General features: G+C 29.9%; 1 protein-coding gene across 3 annotated transcripts in view; it reads right to left on the reverse strand.

Moving 5' to 3' along the window:
- Positions 1-19,788, reverse strand: part of LOC107443943 (BAR/IMD domain-containing adapter protein 2) — a 255,616-nt gene that overhangs the window by 7,279 nt on the left and 228,549 nt on the right. For all 3 annotated transcript variants that reach the window (XM_071183633.2, XM_043039373.3, XM_043039369.3), the window contains 2 exons: positions 15,071-15,136; positions 3,988-4,213 (listed from right to left, as the gene is read on the reverse strand). In XM_071183633.2, coding sequence (XP_071039734.2) covers positions 3,988-4,213; positions 15,071-15,136 — 292 coding nt within the window. The remainder of the gene's footprint in view (positions 1-3,987; positions 4,214-15,070; positions 15,137-19,788) is intronic.

The raw sequence follows: 19,788 nt of genomic DNA on the forward strand, positions 1-19,788 counted from the left end.
TTCGAGACTGACAGATTAGTCAATAATATTTAAGAAAATCTTTCCATATATGCTCTAAAGTAAATATCTTTAATAATGATAATTTAATCTATTGATAAAGATGATGATAATAATAATGATAATGATAAAGATGTTTAGTAATGATAATATAATTTAGTAATGAATTTAATTTAGAAAATATTTTCAAAACAGTAAATTTACGTAATTAAAAGATATTTTTTTGAAAAAGTTCTTTTTAAAACTTTTTGCAAGTAGCCTTTTAGAAATTACCTATTTAAATGCGAAATGTTATACGAATCATTTAATCCACATTACTAATTAGCAGATATTTCTTATTTCAATAGCTTTACAATTTTCATTATGAAGAAAGTTATGCCATGAATAGCCCATATTTTATTACTCTTTCTTTTTATTTATTAACTATTACCTATTTTTTATTTATTATTTTTATTTGTTCATTACCTATTTTTTTATTTATTACCTTTTTATCAATTAAAATTAATTAATTTTTCTTTCAAACAAGCGAAATCTTCATGATTAAAAACTTCAGTTGCTTCCAAAACTATGTCAATAGGAAATAACAATCAACGTGTTGCAAGCGCACAAAAATAGGAGCCCATTTTCAAGATTTGCCAGACTTGAATAAGATAAAGCAATAGTGATTTGAATCATAAAATGTAAATATGCAAACGAAAAAAGGGAAAAATAAAGGTGAGAAACAAAACTTGAAAAATTGCAGTAGCTGAGAGAGAAAAAACGATGAAGAACCGAACAAGAAAAACCATATAGACCGAGAGGGGCACATTAGGGTAAAATGAGTTGTCACGAGCCATTTAGAGGTGGAGAGGAACTAATGTCGTTAACAAGGGAATCAGCACTCCAATGAATTTAACAAGATTCCAGGGTGTCAAGATGAGTTGATGCAGCTGTAGTTTTGTTTTTCCCAAGCACTATACTGAGGAAAAGAATTGGCAAGAAGCAAATGAAGCTTAAAAAGCTCTCCCTCAATAATCTAGCAAATCTCGAAAAAAGGCACCTATTTTGAGCGTTTGAAACACGTCGATGGTTATTTCCTATTCACATATATTTTGTTTTTTGTTTTAAAGTGAATGAAGCTTTTAATCTAAGAATATCTTAGAGCTTCAGTTTATTGGAATTATTTATTTAAGTAGGATGTTTGTTAAAGGACATTTTGTTTGTTTAAAAAAAATTAAATTACAGCGTCTGCAAAAATTAATTTAAATTTATTTCCTACTCAATATTTTCACTCTAAGCAGATTCATTTCTTATTCACAGAAGAAAATTCCCAAAATCGCAAACGGGATAAATTAAAGAAAAAAAAAGTTTTGCAACTCCAGAAAGAGAATTCTAGCCTAATAAGCTAACCAATTACCTTGTCAACCGAATCTCATAAACCCAAACCGTTGCATCCAGAAGTAATTTTCCAACGCAACGCTACAGCGAGCAAAAATTACAAATCAGACTATTAAGATAATTAAAAATCCCCCAAGTACCTTTAACAGTAACCATCCCCCCCAAAAAAAGAGACATCCCAAAAGCAGTTTAGCCCAACTCCAATTAAAACTCTTTTTCCTTTTTTTTACTTAATTCTTTTAACTCTTAATCTTGGTAAAAACTTGTTATTATGTGATAAAGCAAAATCTCTCTTGCCGTTGGAAAATTTAATTTCCTCCGCCTAATACATCACATCCATCGCTACCGGAGTTAAAACTACGGTGTAACTTTCCTTAATTAGCAGGAAATGCCCATTCTCCGGCAATTTAATCCTTACCCTTCTCTCCTCCAAACACCTGACCCCCTCGGCTGCCGAGGCAATCACAGTCTTGTTAGAACACTGTAACGAGATCGGTTGGAAAGGGGGTATCGTTCCAAAACGGCTATTAAAGTGCTTAACGTTACAGCTTATTATGGTACAGACTACAGGAGCCAATTAAGTGAAGCTAGCTTTTCCAGTTAAGAAAGCTTTCGGGGCAATATTTTGTAGATGATACTCTGTCGTGGATATACCCAGTCTTTGTTCGTTGTAACGGGTGGTGTCCGATTTGAAGCGTGGAGAATAAGGCGTATAATTCCAAATAGATGTTAGGTATTGGATCCAATGAACTGGAATGAGCACATGTTTGTATTGATCATTGTATGATTTGGAAGTAGTCTGATTGAAGGAGAGTAATGTTTCTCTAAACTCTGCGTCTGTGGTCGATTTGTGATATAAATTTTATCTCCAAATAAATAAATACTTCTCTCTTATTTTAAAATAAATAAAGTTTTGGTACTTGAGTTAAAAGGATGTAAAATATGTTCCGCATATAGTAATTAACAAAAATTTCAGTGTTTGGTATGCATTATACAATATTAGGAAAAGGCCATTAATGCTGCATACAATATTGGGTTATTTTTAAGCTGGTGGAACAATTAATTTTTCTAAACAAATATAATATACATAAAAGCCAAAATAGTAAAACTAGCTGAGACAGGGGTCAGTATCTTCCTTATCATATAGACTTATCCTCAATGCCTGTATTATTTCTGAACTCGAACTTTTTGAGATTCAACTCCAATGAATACTACATCTATAAAAATGACATTATTAAAATCAATAAAATCATTCTGAGACATTTTTGTTTTCCTTTATGTTTTATGCATTTATATAATTTAACATTTCTATATTTAAATTTTTTAAATTTAATTTTATGTTACATTTTTCTTCTTAATTTTGATGCAAGGAGGATAATTATTTTATAAATATCTGTAAAATATAAGTTCAATAAGAAATTTGTATTATGTTTCAGAGATAATATAACACAAATCAAAAAATCTGTTACTCTAAACAAAAATTGTTATAATACTTTTAAGATCTTTGTGCAGAATCATATTTTCTGTACAGATATAAGACAAAAACGAGAAGCAAGAGAACAAGATCATCTTTTGCGTCTTTAATTAAGGCGAATTGAAAATTACGATATTAGGAAAGAATATATTATTTAATCAACGTTCTTTCTTGAGATATTAACGCTCAACTCATTTAATGTTAATGACTAGTTCTATTCGTAGACTCATTTTATTGCTTTATTTTCAGCAACGAAAGAAACTAATATCTTGTAATAATCAGTTACATATAGCAGTTGGAGATAATGGATTAGGAGTTCCTAATAGTTATGATAACTAAGAAAAAAATGAAATTATTACTATTCTTTGAAGTTAATAAAAAATGTCTAGGACGTTTATTAAATTATGTAATTAAATAATAAATTTTACCAACTCGATCCTGTTGTATAATACAAAGATAAAATCTTTTTCGAGTAAATGATATGTGAATACCAATGTTTCTAACTCATATAAACTAAAATACAAGAATCCTCAGATATTGAAAAAACAGGCATTAATTTTCATATTTTGTGTATCTGTTACAGTAAAAATGAAATGTAAATCTAAGTTTAAATAGTAAAAATGGAGAAAAAGACTTTGCAGCTTTAGATTGGAAAATTTGCACAGCTTTCCTTGTAACGAAATAAAATATGATCTAGCTATTTTACATTGTTTACGGAGAAATATATTGTTAAGAAATCGATATATTTTATTTTTATAATATAACATATATATTTTTATAATATAACATGAGCAGCCGACCCAATTTTCAGCTTATGGCTTTACGCTAGGTGAAATAACCAGGTAAACTAATTAAGCCACATTCCACGGTTCATTTGGTAAAACACGTGTCAGCCACAATCTAATTTCAATGTCCATTTTAACAGAAAGCCGAACTCCAATGACCAGCTAAATTTCCTTTTTACGGTTTTTAAACCATGTTAGTTTGAAATAGTTAAACCGTAAAGGTTAAAAATTGCTCCTGATCGTAAACTTTAGGTTATTTGGATGGGCAGACTGATGCTGGTTTACCGTAATTTTAGAGTGAAAATTAGTTTTATATTTCCTGGAAATAATTCTAAAAAGCAGGGTAAAACATACCTTTGGAATGAGGTCCTTGGCTGGAAATAATGGACTATCTGTGAATGTTGAATGGGGTCTGCAGCATTTTCCATTGGTGATTGCGACCGCATCTTGGTCTGGAGGCAGAGCATGAGCACTGAGGGTGTAACTACTAGAGGGCCTACGGACATTCCGTAAAAAGGGAGATGATGTCAATCCTGATTCGGACTTTTCTCCCCACTGGCTCCTGTCGGGACTTCCACTACTGAAGAATTGGGGGACATAAACACACAATTATTTTAATTTTATTTTAAATGGACTACAATAAAATTCTAATTTGTTTATTAACATTTCATGAGTTATGAATAAATTGCACATGCTTGAATTGTAAATATCATAATAATTTTCCCTATTATTCAGAAAATAATTGCCTTGATATCTACTCTATGATATCATCCTCGAAGATAAGACCTTTTAAACTATTTAATGCACTTTTTTGAAATATACACTAAACTTTATTTTTTTAATAGAAATGGTTGCTCATTAACGGCCAACATGTAAAGAAAAAGTAATTTACAAATGGGTATACGATTGTTCTCAAAGATAAAAATTTGGTACGATTGTGCTGAAAGATAAAAAAGGGGCTCAAAAAGATAAGAATTCGGTACGATTGTGCTCAAAGATTAAAAAAAGGGTTCAAAAAGACAAAAATTCGGTACGATTGTTCTCAAAGATAAAAAAAAAAAAGGGGTTATAAGCGACTGCAAGAAAGATAGCATAAGAAAAAAGACTGTTCAAAAATATTATTAATTAAAATAGTTAAAATAATTAAAATAGTTAATAGTTGGATAAATAAAAAGCGTATTTATCTTACTGACTTAAAAAGAGTCAATGAACAAAATCGCATCAATAAAAATCTTCAAAGATGCTACTGCTAAAAAAAATTGCTAATAATAAGTTGCATCTGAAAAGTCAATAAAAATCAGTTTTATAAATTTTGTCACCATTGCATTGATATCGATTAAACTCTTAATAGTTTCCGTCAAGTCTGTTCCTTCAAAACTATATTTATATAATGTGCAATACAACAACATAAGAAATAAGATATTTATTCAATAGTCGTAATTTTTGAGGTCTTTCTAACAAGTTTATTTGATTTTTTTCAAATTTTATGTAAATTACAAGCATGATGCCAAAAAATTGTAACCTAATAATGGAATATTTACTGCTATAAAATAAAACAGTAATATAAATATGAAAAAAAAATCATAAGATTATCTTATGACTATAAAGTTTCGTAGTTGCGTACAAAAAGATTTTGATCCACGCCACTAGTTTCTTGAGATATGATTGAAACAACGGTAAAAGGAAATCCTTACTATTGGGGATTTTGTGTTTCGCTTTTTCTTATCGTATATTATTGCCCTACTTTCCAAATTAAAGAATTTTTTCTTTTAAAAAAACTACAAAAATCTGTTTTTGTGTCAGATCTTATAAGTAAATTCCTAGCTAAATCTGAATGCTAGTTTTATTTAACCCCTTCCTTCTCGCTCCCGTGAAAATGACGGGGTGAGGTTTCGCCCTCTATTTCTCGCTCCCGTGAAATTTCCGGGCTGGACATTTCAGTAGTTACGCGCCAATAAGAATAAAACTAATTCATTTCTTTTGCCCGGAAAACATTTTATTTCGCATTTTACACACCAGATGGCAGTACCAGGATATTTTTAAGGTAATTGTAGATAGTTAGTTTATTATAAACTAGATACCAGCACTAATCAAATACGTGTATTTGTGATATGTGTAAAAATAGGCACTTTTATGACCGCTTTCTTGAAAATTAACCGATCGTTAAGGGGTTAAGTATGGTGTCACAATTTCGGAATACCGATTATTAAGAGTGTCTAAAAAATGATGCAATATACTTTAAAGAGAAGTGGAATAAATCATAAGAATTGAGAATTTCATAACAACCCTAGACTGGAAACATCAATAAAAAGCGGTTGTAAAATTAGAAGTAATGAGCGCAAAAGAGGTGAAAGGGGCCAATAGAAATTATTTTATTTTGAAGTCATTAAAATCATTCACAAATTTCGTGATCCTAAATATTTTTTTAATATTAATTTCAAATCGTTTGCTCATTTCATTTATCTAACCTAATTCTTCTGCAATCGGTCATCATTTCCTAACAACAATGTTTATCATTATTTTATTAAAAAATTTTATTATCTCATTCCATTTATTGAAATACATCATTTACTGTTTTTAAAACTTTCCTTAATGAGGTTCTGTTAGGAGCATTTAAGTTTCAATTAAAATAAAATAAAAAATAGCGCAGATATTCTTTCTTTAAAATAAAAGACTTTTATAGATTCATTCCGAAATTCTAGATTTTCGGAAAATTCTTCTTATTTTACTATTAAATCCACTAAAATTTAAAAAAAGGTAACTATAACTTTTCGTGTATCTTTATATAATACATATGGATAGCGAATAAACTCTTATGGAAGTAAGAAACCTGAGTAAACAAATTTAAATATGTATTCGGGAAAAAAAAAGATAATTAGGACAATTTTTTACTAATTTATATCAATTGCAAAGTAAAAATTGAATTTGATTTTTCTAATGGATTTAAAAAATATTTGAAATTGTCTAAAGTTTTGAAGAAAATTTCTTTCCTAAACACTTCACCGACTAGTATTTGTTAGTTTCTATATGAATAATCTGGAAAAAAAAAGCTGTTTGAATTGGAAAAATATTGGTTCATGTAATAAAAATATGTTACAATTTCTCGAATATTTAGGATGTATAGTGTAAATGTATTGCATGCTTGCACAACCTTAAATTACAATAATCAATGTTGCATAAAATACTAATACGTATGCAGTAGCGAAACCAAAATCAAAATACAACAGCCACAAAGAGCTGAAACAAGTTAAGCAATACATAGGGCACGAAAAAGAAATTAAAATCGACCTGATAATATAAACTACCTAGCTCCGCCATATTTTTGTTTTAATTGCGTTTATTTACTTACGCAAGTGTTTCATTATAATTTAGAGCTATATTTTAATTTTAATGATGCTTCATAATTAACACAGGCGAGAGATGCGTTACCTTGAAACTGCTGAAGACAGAATAAATGTTGCCCAGGCAAAATATTAAAAGCGAGTCAGTTATGTGTAGATTCTTCAAGGGGTAGATCCTCAAATCCTGTAATCGCTTTTAGTCCAAACTATACGGGGACATTTTATCAGATTGCCAAGGACGAAACTTTTAGAAAAAAAAAATTAAAATTGGTTGATAATTTATATAAGTTTAAGAAAGTATTCGCTTCATTTGCATGCACTCACATTGAAGTATGCACCTGTATCGTCGATACAGTCTTGCTGTTTAAACGGCAGATTGTACAGACTGGTGGTAAAAAACCCTGCCAGACTTTAAATTCCTACGAAAGGTCAAATTTAAGGCATTGTCGGTAATAAATTATTTTCCTAATTAAAAATTGCTCGACATGAGGAAGAAGTGGTAGTTAGTGTTGGCTTGGCCTGGTGATAATGGATAATGATGAATAAGTTCTGATACCATATCCCGTGCCATATTTCATTCCGCAGTGTGTAGTCTAACATTGTCGCGCATGGGATAGATGGCAGCATTAGATGCCATGCATTCGATGGGAGCTGATTTGTTGGACAATTTAGGCTTTTTTTCAAGAACTTAGTACCATTTCGTCCAAGCGGTAGCAACATATTCTTCTTATGATGCTCTGATCTCGGTCAATCTTAACGGTGACCTTTAATACACCATTATTGACTTTCGATTTTAGGCAACCATGCGACTCATTGGTAAATTTAAAGTTACTTGTACGAAATTCGGATTGCAGCTCAGTAAGACTTGAGTAAAATACATAATTAATCTTCTACTTAGTTACATTATCAGATTGCCCAATGAAAAATAGTTTTCTTAGCCATCCCAATAGACAATCGAAAAATAGATCGTCCAAGATTTAAATGGGTAGATTATTTGGAAAGAAACTTGAGCGTCCTCGAAGCAATCGGATGAAAAGCTTAGGCTAAAAATAGGACAGCTTGGAATAGAATTCGAAGGAACGCCGAGGCCCGCACAGGGCTGCCAAGCCATTGAGGAAGGGAGGAACAATTAAATATAGAATGGTTTACGTAAAGATATTCTATTAGCCATCCCTTTCAAATGTAATTTTCTAAAAGTATTGAAATGCATATAAATCAAACTAACATATAAACATAAATTCAACGAAGTGTGTATATGTCAAATTTTTATATATATATATTGCATGTCTTAATAATTTATTTTGAAAAATTGCCATCATTCATACATTGCTATACTAACGTCTGTGTAAATTTTAAATTAAAATAAATGGTTTTGTTTGCATCAAATTTTGTAACTGTATGAGTTAAATATTACTGTTCTAAGGGTTTGCTCATTTACTGAGATTCTAAATATAGCCAAATAAACTTCGAGTTCGAATCTATCTCGCCTAGTCAGCAAATCAGCTATTCTCTTTATAAGGCATCCGAACTGATTGCAGCATGATATTCCAAGTCAGCGAACGAGATCCGAGAACATTTAACAGGGAAGATGGAGGGAAGATCCTCCATGGATGAGTTGGAATGTAACGATCCGAGCGATGAAACCCTCTGCGGGATCTGGTTGCTCTTAAGCTATTACACAGAGACTGAATCATGACAACATGATCTTGAGAAGTGTGGGGCAGTTTCAGAGGGAATTTTGAAGGTGGTGCCATCAGCTTAAATCAAATACGCCCAAAGGTTGCTTATTACGCCCAAATTACTGGATGTTCGTAATAAGTCAAGTTGAAATGCTAAGAAAATGCCACGATCGAAGCTTATAAAGGATTGTATTTCAGCTTTAATTTTGCCAAAGGTATTTAACAGGGTGTCTCAAAAATTCATGCAGAAAGTAGTTTTAATAGAAATCACTAGTTTTCATCTGAAAATTGAGCTTTTTTTATGATTAAAAAAGCATGCTGTATGGGGTGGTGTATAGAAGCAGTTCACTTTTTTTACGTCTAATCATTTACGCATCTTTATTAGTAGCAGTTCACAAATTAACCAAAGAAACACTGCTAATTATTTTGAAAATATTCAACGTGAAGAATGAGTTTTTTTCGATGTTTATTTTATAAACAAAACTCTTAAAATAATAAGTTTTATTCCAAATAGTTTAATTCGCAGGCCTGTAGTGGTATCTAGTCTAGCTCTGAATTTATTTTCGGTGCATAAATTAGCTGAAGCGAATAAAATAAGCTGAATTATACTTTTCAAAAACAAACTCTTACAAACGTAGAGAATAATTTTCAAAGAAACATAGTTTTTTATTCATGATTTTGGTCATTTTTATTTTGAATAGAAACGCTCGACGAAAAATACTGATGCAATTATTTTTATAATTTTGCTATTTATTTTTACTGGCATTTAACTTGAATAGTTTTTTGTATTTTACATGCAAAAATATGTTTTATTTTTTTTAAAAACATAAATATAATGATAAGTATTAAAATCATTGCTGCTTTCTCACTTTTCCTCGGAACCACGGGGTTCCGCCGGACACCATCGTAGAATCGCTGGTGTGAAGAATATCGGATTTGATGATACATGTTCTTTTTTTTGTGCAAAATTTCCATGATCTATATTTCATTAATGTGACTGAATTTCTTTACTACAGGGCTTAAATTACTCTCGTTTAAGTTGTGGTTGGATTTTATTTTATTAAAAAAAGGGTCCTATGGTATAAAATTGTTTGAATTTAGATCATGGATTGTAATTGACCGAACAGAAAAATACAGGGATAAGAATGACTCAGCAATGATAACCATACAAGTCAACAAGGCAAACAGGGTTTCTTTTTCCTGACGCTCTATTTTCAATTATTCTGAATTGTCAGCTGTTCCAATAAATTATTCTTTCAGATGGCAACATTTTACTGTACAGATGGTGCAAATTACATATCTTTCTTGAATTTTTGGTCATGCTTTGTAATTGAAAAAAAAGGTTTAAAAACATTTCTCTCTGTAATAAAAAATCGTAAGAGCCGATGCCGCTACCGCTGTTTTGAGTGTTCAACTAAACGTTACATTTACTTAACGTTGTATTACTTAACGTTATATAACGTTACATTGCATTGTTACTAAATGTTACATTACATTAACGTTATAAGACTTATAAACTATGGATTACGGTGGATTTTGAAAAATATACATAGTTCGCTGAAATAAAAGTATATAATATTCAATAATTATTTTAAAAATTATTAATTGTTGAATTTGACGCAGAAAAATAAAATATGGGAGGTCAAAGGAATAGAACTACAGAGCTAAATTTGACGAAAGGGCCAGTTTCGCTTATAAACCTAACTTTTTTTAAAAATTTAAAGTTCTTTGAACGATACTACACTTGTAAGTGCTTTCTTTAGAAAATTTCGTTTTGCTGATCAAAAACTATAATATTTAAAAATATAAAATTACGATAGGCTGTAAAAAAATGTAGGTTCAGAATTATTAATTTTTAAACTTGTAGTAAGAAAATACCATGTTAGATGCTAGGTAGGTCTGTAGCCTCCTGAAATGCAACTACGGAGTTAAAATTTAATGTGCTTTTTATTTTTAAACTTGACAAGAATTTCATTTCGAAATTTCAATTCATTCGAAAGTTGTTTCAATTTTAAGTGCTTTTTCTTGATTTTTTTCCAGCTTTTTTTCAGTAAAACGAAGAAAATTTAGAAAATTAAGAAGATATATAACTCATAAAATAACTTAAAAATATAGGGAAACAAGGATATAAAAAAATTTTAAAGGAGGAGAAAAAAATTATTAAGAAATGCTTTTAAAAAATATTCATCAATTTAAATTTTTTTTGAAAATTCAAAAAAATAATTGGAAAATAAAATAAAATAAGGAAAAGATCGTCATCATCAGCTCGTACGATTATATCCGAAAAAATAGTGCTTTCCAATATTGTATTAATATAGCCAAAGCAAAATATATCAATACGATAAGTGTGAAGAGCACCCAAAAAAATTATACTATTAAGCAAAAATTGTTAAATAAAAAATGCAAAATGAAACAATCAAGCAAAAATAGAAAATAAAATTTAAGAAAATACTGATTAAAACTCGAAATGTAATATATAAAGCGAGTAGGGAATTTAAATGCATTTACACTTTTTACAGATATTACACAGACATTTTTTAAAATCGATTTCAAATGTATGTTTTTCTAATAAGTTTGACAGATTGCAAAACATGAAAATAAAAGCGTAAAAGGAGGATAAAAGGAATCAACTAATTGCTCGTTCTCACTGAAGTACAGAAGCTCCTTTGATTTGTTAGTTATCTTGGATTGGTCCAAATTTGGATGTGCACATTTCAGTAATATTATACTGGATAATTCAAAGTTAATAATTAAAATGTTGAATTTTAATATTAATAATTTTGATTTAAGAGAAATTATTAACATTTAATGGAAAAAAAATATTTTAAAAAATTATTTATGAAATATTAAAAAATTTTTAGCTACAGATTTTCTCGAATCGGATTTGCACGTGATAAAAATATAAATTTAGTTTACGAAGGTATTATAAATTATTACATACAATTATATTATGTAAAGTTTAATTACATTAGTTGGATATCCATTATATTTTATTAAATTTTGTAAGAGTTCGTCGGTTTGTTTTTTCTATAAGTAAACATTACTACAAAATTATTACAAAATGACATTACTACAAAATGAATAAAATTCTTTAAATTCTATTCATTTTATTAAAAATGGTATTTAAATACATGTTTTTAGAAACAACAGAATTTCATGTAATTAGTTTATTTATATTATATTTATTATCGCATAAATCAGCAATGCAGATATTTTCCTTTTTAATACTTAAAACCAAAAAATTAATATTAATATTATCGTCATGATCACGAAGCAAGATTAATTCCGCGGGGTAAAAATTATTTAAGGAAATTGTATAGTTTTGAAAATTAAAGATAATTATTAAATCATCAATAAATCTAAAAACAAACTTAAAATTAGGAGCAGAATTTGTTACATAAAAGTGTACAAATAAGTTAGCAAAGAATGATGAATAATTAGATTAGAAGGATGAATAATAAATTTTTTTCTTCTCCTTAAATCCAAGGTAACTAACAAATCAAACGCGCTTCCGTAAAAACTTACGAAAGTATTTTAAATAATTTTTGAAAAAAATCTGTAAGTGTAAGTACATTTAAATTCGCTACTAGCTTTATATATTACATTTTGAGTTTTATTCTGCATTTTCTTGAATTTTCATTTTCTATTTTTGCTTGATTGTTTTATTTCATATTTTTTATTTTTATTTTGCATTTTTTGCTTAGTAAGTTCCATTTTCGTTTGGTGCTTCTCTCACTTATTGCATTGATATGTTTTGCTTTGGCTAGATTAATACAATATTAGAAAGCACTCCTTTTTCAGATATAATTGTGTGAGCTGACAACGAGATTATATCTTTTAATAGTTTTCCTTTTATGTTAGTCACATTAATGAAAACAAGGAGTTTTTTTAAAGTTTAGAAAGAAAGAAAAATTGAGAATCAAAGTTTTGGTATTTCAATTTTGTTAGAATATTTCTTTCACTTAATCTTCTGCAAAAAAATTACCAAGGTATCGGTGCATTAATTGTGTTTTACCTGATGTTGTATGTAGGCTTGTTACATGATTGCACGACATCGTGAGTAAGGAGACTTATAACGTGCTTATGTTACAAATTTAAATTTCTACTACTTATTATATTGTAAGCTTCGTTTTTTTGTATAATATTTCATTTCATGTTCGCAAAAATAAATTAAATAAGTCCGATAAAAGTTTTTAGTTTTTAAATTTGTGTGTATTTATGGAAAATATACTTAATTCTACTTCGAGAATCTAATTTTAAGCTCTCTTAATTTTAAATTGCCCTAGAAATACTCACAGCAATGCTAAACCTCTAACGTTACCATGGCTACAACATCATTTTTTAGTTTTTTCGGAGGCCTACAAGTTTTTCATAACATAAATTTAATGAAATTCAAATGTTTTTCTTAAAATTAAATTCTTCATAATTACTGTTCATCAACAGTATCTATATTTGTTTAGCTATAAGTTACAGTATCTGTATTTGTTTAGCTGTAAGCTACAGTATCTGTATTTGTTTAGCTATAAGCTACAGTATCTGTATTTCTTTAGCTATTTTTGAACTATACTATGATGGCGGAACATTATTACAATAAACAAGACTTAAAAGTCAAGTTTGCAAGTTGAAAGGTTAATAACAGTAAAATAATGTTTCGTAAATAGACAACCACGAGGATTATAGATCATGGTAATTATAATATCATACAGTAACTGAATATATTATTTTCTCTTTCAGTAAAAGTGACTTGTTAAACAAAAGAAATTTACTCATCAAATTTACTGGTTTAATAAATTTATAGAAATTTATTATCATGTCTGAAAAATATGCTGACATGATTTTATTTATTTATTAACTTTACCGCTTTTTATTTCTAAGGAATTTATTAACACGTTTACTAGCAAAATTAAACATCAACAAAAAATTTTAGAGTTATAAATTAAAATCCTCAATGAAAACTACAGAAATAACTTTTTCGTCGTTGAAAGTCAATGGATGTGTTCATTTTCCAATACAATGACTAATATCTGAGAAATATATCAAATGTCACGTAGATGCTGAATGCAAATACCCAAAACGAGATTAAAAGAAGACAGAAATAGAGGAAAATGGATTAATCAGCTCTGATGGAACAAACTAGGATCCAAATATACATCATCCCTCCCTCATACTGAACAACGCTTAAGCAGTAGAAAATTCAATTCGCTCTTTTCTCCCAAAGTAGCAATTTATTACGGCAATCGCAGTGAACGTTAGCGAACTGCATTACCATCCGTAATTGCTTGGAAGAACAATTATTTCTCGTATTCATTCTACGGGGTCTCTTAAATATGGCTTCTCAGCCATTGTTTATGAACGCTCAGTTTTCCATCAAATGAGCAAAGATCAATTAAAGCGGGAAATGAGGTGGAATTTATCAGCAGCCAATTAAAACACGACTTATCGCTGCTAGTCTGGGGTAAAAAAAAAATGGCTGCATTTTAAGAACGTTTTCATCACTTTAACTGTTATGGAGTGGCGAATTCTGGAATGCAAAATTCAATTGGATATCGGAGTGGAGAGTTTTCTTTTGTTATTTTAATTCAGGAATTTTCTGGGAAAAGTAATAATTGCTTTTAATTTCCATGGATATTAGTATTTTTTAAATGAATAAAAGATGAGGTTAAACTAATTGAACTTATTCTCTTTATTGTGTTTTACTTTTTATATGTTGTAAAAAAACATATTTACTGCCTAAAGGGTTCCAAATGACTTGGAAATATTTATATTATTGAATGTATGTATTTAGCATATTTCTCTCGTATCAAAGGTAAATAATTAAAATACATTTATTTATTAGTTCTAAATTTATTTATAATTTAAATTACTGTCAGTTTTTTTATGACCATCAAGCATACAAAAATAATAAAAGTCACAATAAAAACTTCTCCATCCTCATTAAAGAGAAAGTGTTGTTTATCAGGAAATATTTCGTCGAAATTCTGCTTTTTATATAATTATGAGTAAATTGCATTACCCCTTGCTTCCCAATTCTAATGGAGGCTGCGCAGTTATCTTTATTTCGCGTAGAGAAACAAAACTTTTCGTTTGATAAAATTCAAATCAAAACAACAGTTTCAGTTCAGCTGCCGATATTCAGTTAGTAATGAAAATAAGCAGTTTTCATAGCGGAAGATGTTGTACGATTCGCTTTAATTTTTGATGTTTGAAACACTTTTATAGATGGGATTCATATTTTCGGGGGAGAAGCAAACAAATTTGAGTTTCATTACCTTTCTACAGTATCAGCAGCTAATACTGTTTCATATTATTAAAATTATTTATATAAAGTTTTTCTACTGTCACTCCTTCCCTAGTTTCCTTCGCAAATAACGCAATTGTTGAAGAATAACAAACTAATAAAAACTACTTAATAATTACCTTTGTTCTTCACTTTCGGAGCTGTCTAGGATAGGCTCGGTGTAAGCAATTGGAAACCAACCTACTCTGAAAAGTGAAAATTGAAATATAACTTTAGAATAGCATGCAATTGTGTTCGTTATGAATTATTCTTGTTTGTTTATAAAATATAATATGATTGTTAGATTAAAATTTTAGACAAATTTTAAAAAAACTTTTAACCCCTTCCTTCTCTCTCCCGTGAAAATGACGGGGTGAGGTTTCGCCCTCTATTTCTCGCTCCCGTGATATTGACGGGCTGGAGTGTTCAGTAATAAAGCGCCAATAAAAATAAAAATAATTCATTTCGTTTGCCCGGAAAACATTTCATTTCTCATTTTACTCACTAGATTGCCGTACCAGGATATTTTTAAGGTAATTGTCGATAGTTAGTTTATCTTAAACTAGATGTCAGCACTAATCAAATTCGTAATACAAATACAAAAGCCAATAAAATAGACACTTTTATAACCATTTTCTTGAAAATTAACCGATCGTTAAGGGGTTAAAGAAAAATATAATTTGTTTACTATTTTCATTACGTGTACCTTAAACGGGTCCCATTTTTGTTTATTTATCAAACTACACAGTTAGAATGGGGAACAAATTTTTTGTTGCATTTATACAAATACTTGACCTTGCCCTATTCGGGGGTGGATTTTCAAACCTGAAATTAGTTTTACTCTTAAAGCTACAGATTTTTTTCAAATGTCATTTTTTAGTTTATTTTTTGTCGAAATGTACATGTTCAAATACGGTTTTATATAGCTGAGGGTCGCATAAATGTTGCACCATACATTTAAGGATGTTAGAGCACATCTTCAGAATTAAAACTGCATAAAAACCTATGCCGTAAATGTCGTCGTAACAGCTAGGGGAGCTTCCATAATATTACCTGTTCAGAACCACATGAAGAAACTGTTCCTAATAGGGGAAGCAGCCCTAGCTGTGTATGACGATATTACCGGGTATGGGATTTCATGCAATTTTAATCCTGATGATGTGTCCTAACTTCCCTAGAAGCTAGTCACAACATTTATGTGACCCTATCTTATATATAACGCTTTTTTTTAAACTTGTACAAAAAATATATTAAAAATGTCATTTTAAGAAAACTGCAGTTTGGATGTAAAAGCAAATTGCAGACTTGAAAACCAATGGCTTAAAAATACCCAAGATCAGTTAAAAAAAATCTCATGCAACAAAAAAAAAAATTATTTCCCAGTGTTATCTTCTAAACTGATATAGAATTGATTATGAGCCGTGGTGGCTCAGGGGATAGAGCATTCGCCTCCCAATGTGGCTACCGGGGTTCGAACCTCAGCGATATCTGGTCGATACAAATCAAACTGACCACATTGCTGACGTAAAATATCCTCAATGGTAGAGTGATCATGGGTTTGAGTCCCCTTGCCCGCTGGGATAATCGTGGAATGTTTTTGTGGTTTTCCTCTCCATGTAACGCAAATGCGGGATAGTTCTATCAAAAAGTCTTCCGAGAAGGCAAATTTCTCCCAATACTTGATCCAGGAGTTCCCTTGTCTTCTGGATTGGGCTCAAAGTTACAAGTCTATGGAGTTGAACATAGATATTAATGAACTCGGAATTGTGTCGGCTGTTCAAAGCCGGTTATAAAATGAAATAAAAAGTTGATCATGATAAGTGGCTTTCAAAGTGTTCAGATCTCCGAACTTTTAACGAAATACAATTTTTTTAATGTGTTATTTTACGTGTTTACGTAGCTCACAACACATTAAATAAGTATTAATATTTATCGTAGTTGTTTTTTCCAACAATAATAATGGATGATAGAATCATTCATTTTTGTTAAGAAAAATAATTGCATAAAAAAAATTTAATCCACTAGAGTTGAAGATGTCGAATGATCAAATAAATAGTAGTAATTTGTAGAAGTAAATAACCACGTCAATTAAGTGCCACTCAAAATTTAGAAATGACTTAAGTGTAGGCTAGAGAGCTTTAAAAAAAATAACCTGATTTTGTTGCCATGTTAGATAAATCTATGTAAAGGACGATAAATTTTGTTAAGTATAGCCATCGAGAAGATAAGATTTATGTAGAAGGGGGGGGGGGATAAGAAATTATCAGAGATTGATGAGCAAATATTATTTGGCACTAAATATTCCTACTACTTTATCGATGCGAAAGAAAATTGTAGTAGAATGTAATTGTTAATAATTTTATGTAAACTATTATGGGTACACGTTGGATCTTTGGAAGATACTTACTCGCCTTTAATTTTAGCCCTTTACCGGTAAGTACCCGTCGTTTATCTATTAAGAAGATAGTTAAACGATAGATAAACGCAGAAGAAAAACAAGTAGCACAGCTATATGGAAAGCTTGTACGCGGTTTTGATAGCGAAATGCGATTGAGTATGCTTTTCATTTCCAATATATAAATTAATAAAATACAATAATATATAAATAAATAAAATAATATATAAATAAATAAAATAATATATAAATAAATAAAATAAACTTTGCTTCTCTTTTTAAGAAGTTCTATTAGTATTTTGTTTACAGAGGGTTTGTTAGCAAACAATAAAACTTGCATGTTTAGTAAGTAGCTTAAATCATTAATTTTGGAAATTAATCGATGATTACGATCATAATTTTACCTCTCAACCACCGATTTCAATTCTCATTGTAATATCATTCCTTTTCAGAAAATTAAGTCGAAAACTAATGCTTGTTCTATTCAGTAAAAAATTGAAACTATCATGGCTGAATTAATGATTAAAGATTAGAATGCTATTTTTGAAATAAATTTTCCAATAATCGTAATAAATATATCCGTGGGATTTCGTAAAATTCCACTAAAAGTTACCATATTTTCCGCAGCGTGTAAGCCACCACTTCCATTTTTAACTTAATAATGATGGATTTTGCGTACATTCAATGTATTAAGTTTTGATTAACCCTCGATTTCTGACCAAAAACAATCACTGTTTTTTCCAAATGCTAATTGAAAAATAATTTTTTAATAACTTAAATCAGAATCGAAGATTGTTTTGCATCACTATTTATCATAAAATAAAATTTATCGAAAATATAACATGAAGTCTTGGAATTTCGTGTCAATTTTTGCTCTTTCTGCCTCAAATAAAATTGCTCAACCTTTTGATATTCTGATTCTGATGAATTCCTGATATGACAGATCAGTTGTTGAATCAAGTAACTCCAGGGCCCGACTTAGCCTAATTGGGGCCCGGGGCAAAAACTTCTTTGGGGGCCCCCCCTCAGCTTCACAACTTTAGTAATGAAGAACCGAACTTTATGGAGGTATTTAAATTTTCACCTCATTCTACACATATAAGCAAGAAAATTAACTAAAATCTTAAAAAAGCTATTAAGTCCCCCCCCCCCTCCACCAATGGTCTGACGAAATATCGTTCTGCCCATTTTAGTGATTTTCTGACGATTCTATGTCCATCATGCCGAATGCAGTTTTTTAATTGTAAATTTTGTCATCTAGCTGCGAAAAATTTATATCCTTGCTGACATTAGGGCGGAATTCAGTTAAATTTTTGCAATTACGCCAATCAGAATCCTGTATTTTCGTAAACATATCCCATTTTGCAATATGTAAGAATACAGTCTTTTGATTGGCCAAATTTGTCCATCGTAATGGCGAAATTTATTTAAATTCCGCGCTAGAAAGCCATGGATTAACGAAAAAATTCATTTTTGTGTTCATACGATAGATTAATGAAGAAGCTAACATAAAAATGACGGATTTTACACTGTACTGATATTTTGTTTAAAAAAAGTTCATTAAAGAAGGAAACCTAAAATAAACTTTCTATTCTATTTGGGGGCCCCTCATATGTGGGGCCCGGGGCAACTGCCCCGTAAGCCCATGCCTTAGTCAGGCTCTGAGTAACTCAAGTATATGTGAAAGTAATAATTCAATTCCTTTGAGGAAAATGAAATCGAATAACTTATAGAATGGAACCTTTATGATCATCATGTAATAGTGTTTGTTGTAAAGGCTGTTTTCTGAAGTCTTTGTTGAAATATGAAATCATGCTTTTTTTGCAAATGATATGCTATTTTTATGACTGCTGTGAGTTTGCAATTGTTACTCATGACTGTTAGGACATGTTTAGCCCATCTAAAGTCAGCACTGTCAACCCTTATTTTGAAAATGGCGCAAAACGTCAATATGGAGAAAAGGCACAGTTTTTTGAAAATAAAAAGCGTTTGTGATCTAATTTTTTAATATTCGAAAACTTACTCCAATGCTGCACTACCCGGGCTCATGAAAATTTGCAAAAACTGAAAATAAGGCATTGATTTTCATAATTTTCATCCAGGTGGAAAAAGGTCGCCAAATTGGTGACTTTTAAAAAGTTTAATAACTTATAAAATATTTAAGTTATTTGTCTGTCCGAAACTCAGATAATTCTTCAAGCCAAAATTATATATATAGTTTAAAATCATCGCATTGCTTCAAGTGTAAGGCACTAAAACTATGTTTTTTTTCCATGGCGACAGAGCTTCAAAAAGCAGAAAACAAACCAGGAGACAGAAAAACAGAAACTACGGGATTGTTTAATTAATGTTATATAAAAGGTAAGATTGTACACAACATAACTTTTACTATGCTTGTATTAAATTAAGTTAATCTCTTTTTATTTCATAGTTGGTTTTTGGTAAAAAAATTTTTTTTGTACA

The sequence above is a fragment of the Parasteatoda tepidariorum genome, chromosome 7 (assembly GCF_982258835.1).
Source record: "Parasteatoda tepidariorum strain Cologne lab strain chromosome 7, Ptep-v5.0, whole genome shotgun sequence".
In the NCBI taxonomy this organism is placed as follows: Eukaryota; Metazoa; Arthropoda; class Arachnida; order Araneae; family Theridiidae; genus Parasteatoda; species Parasteatoda tepidariorum.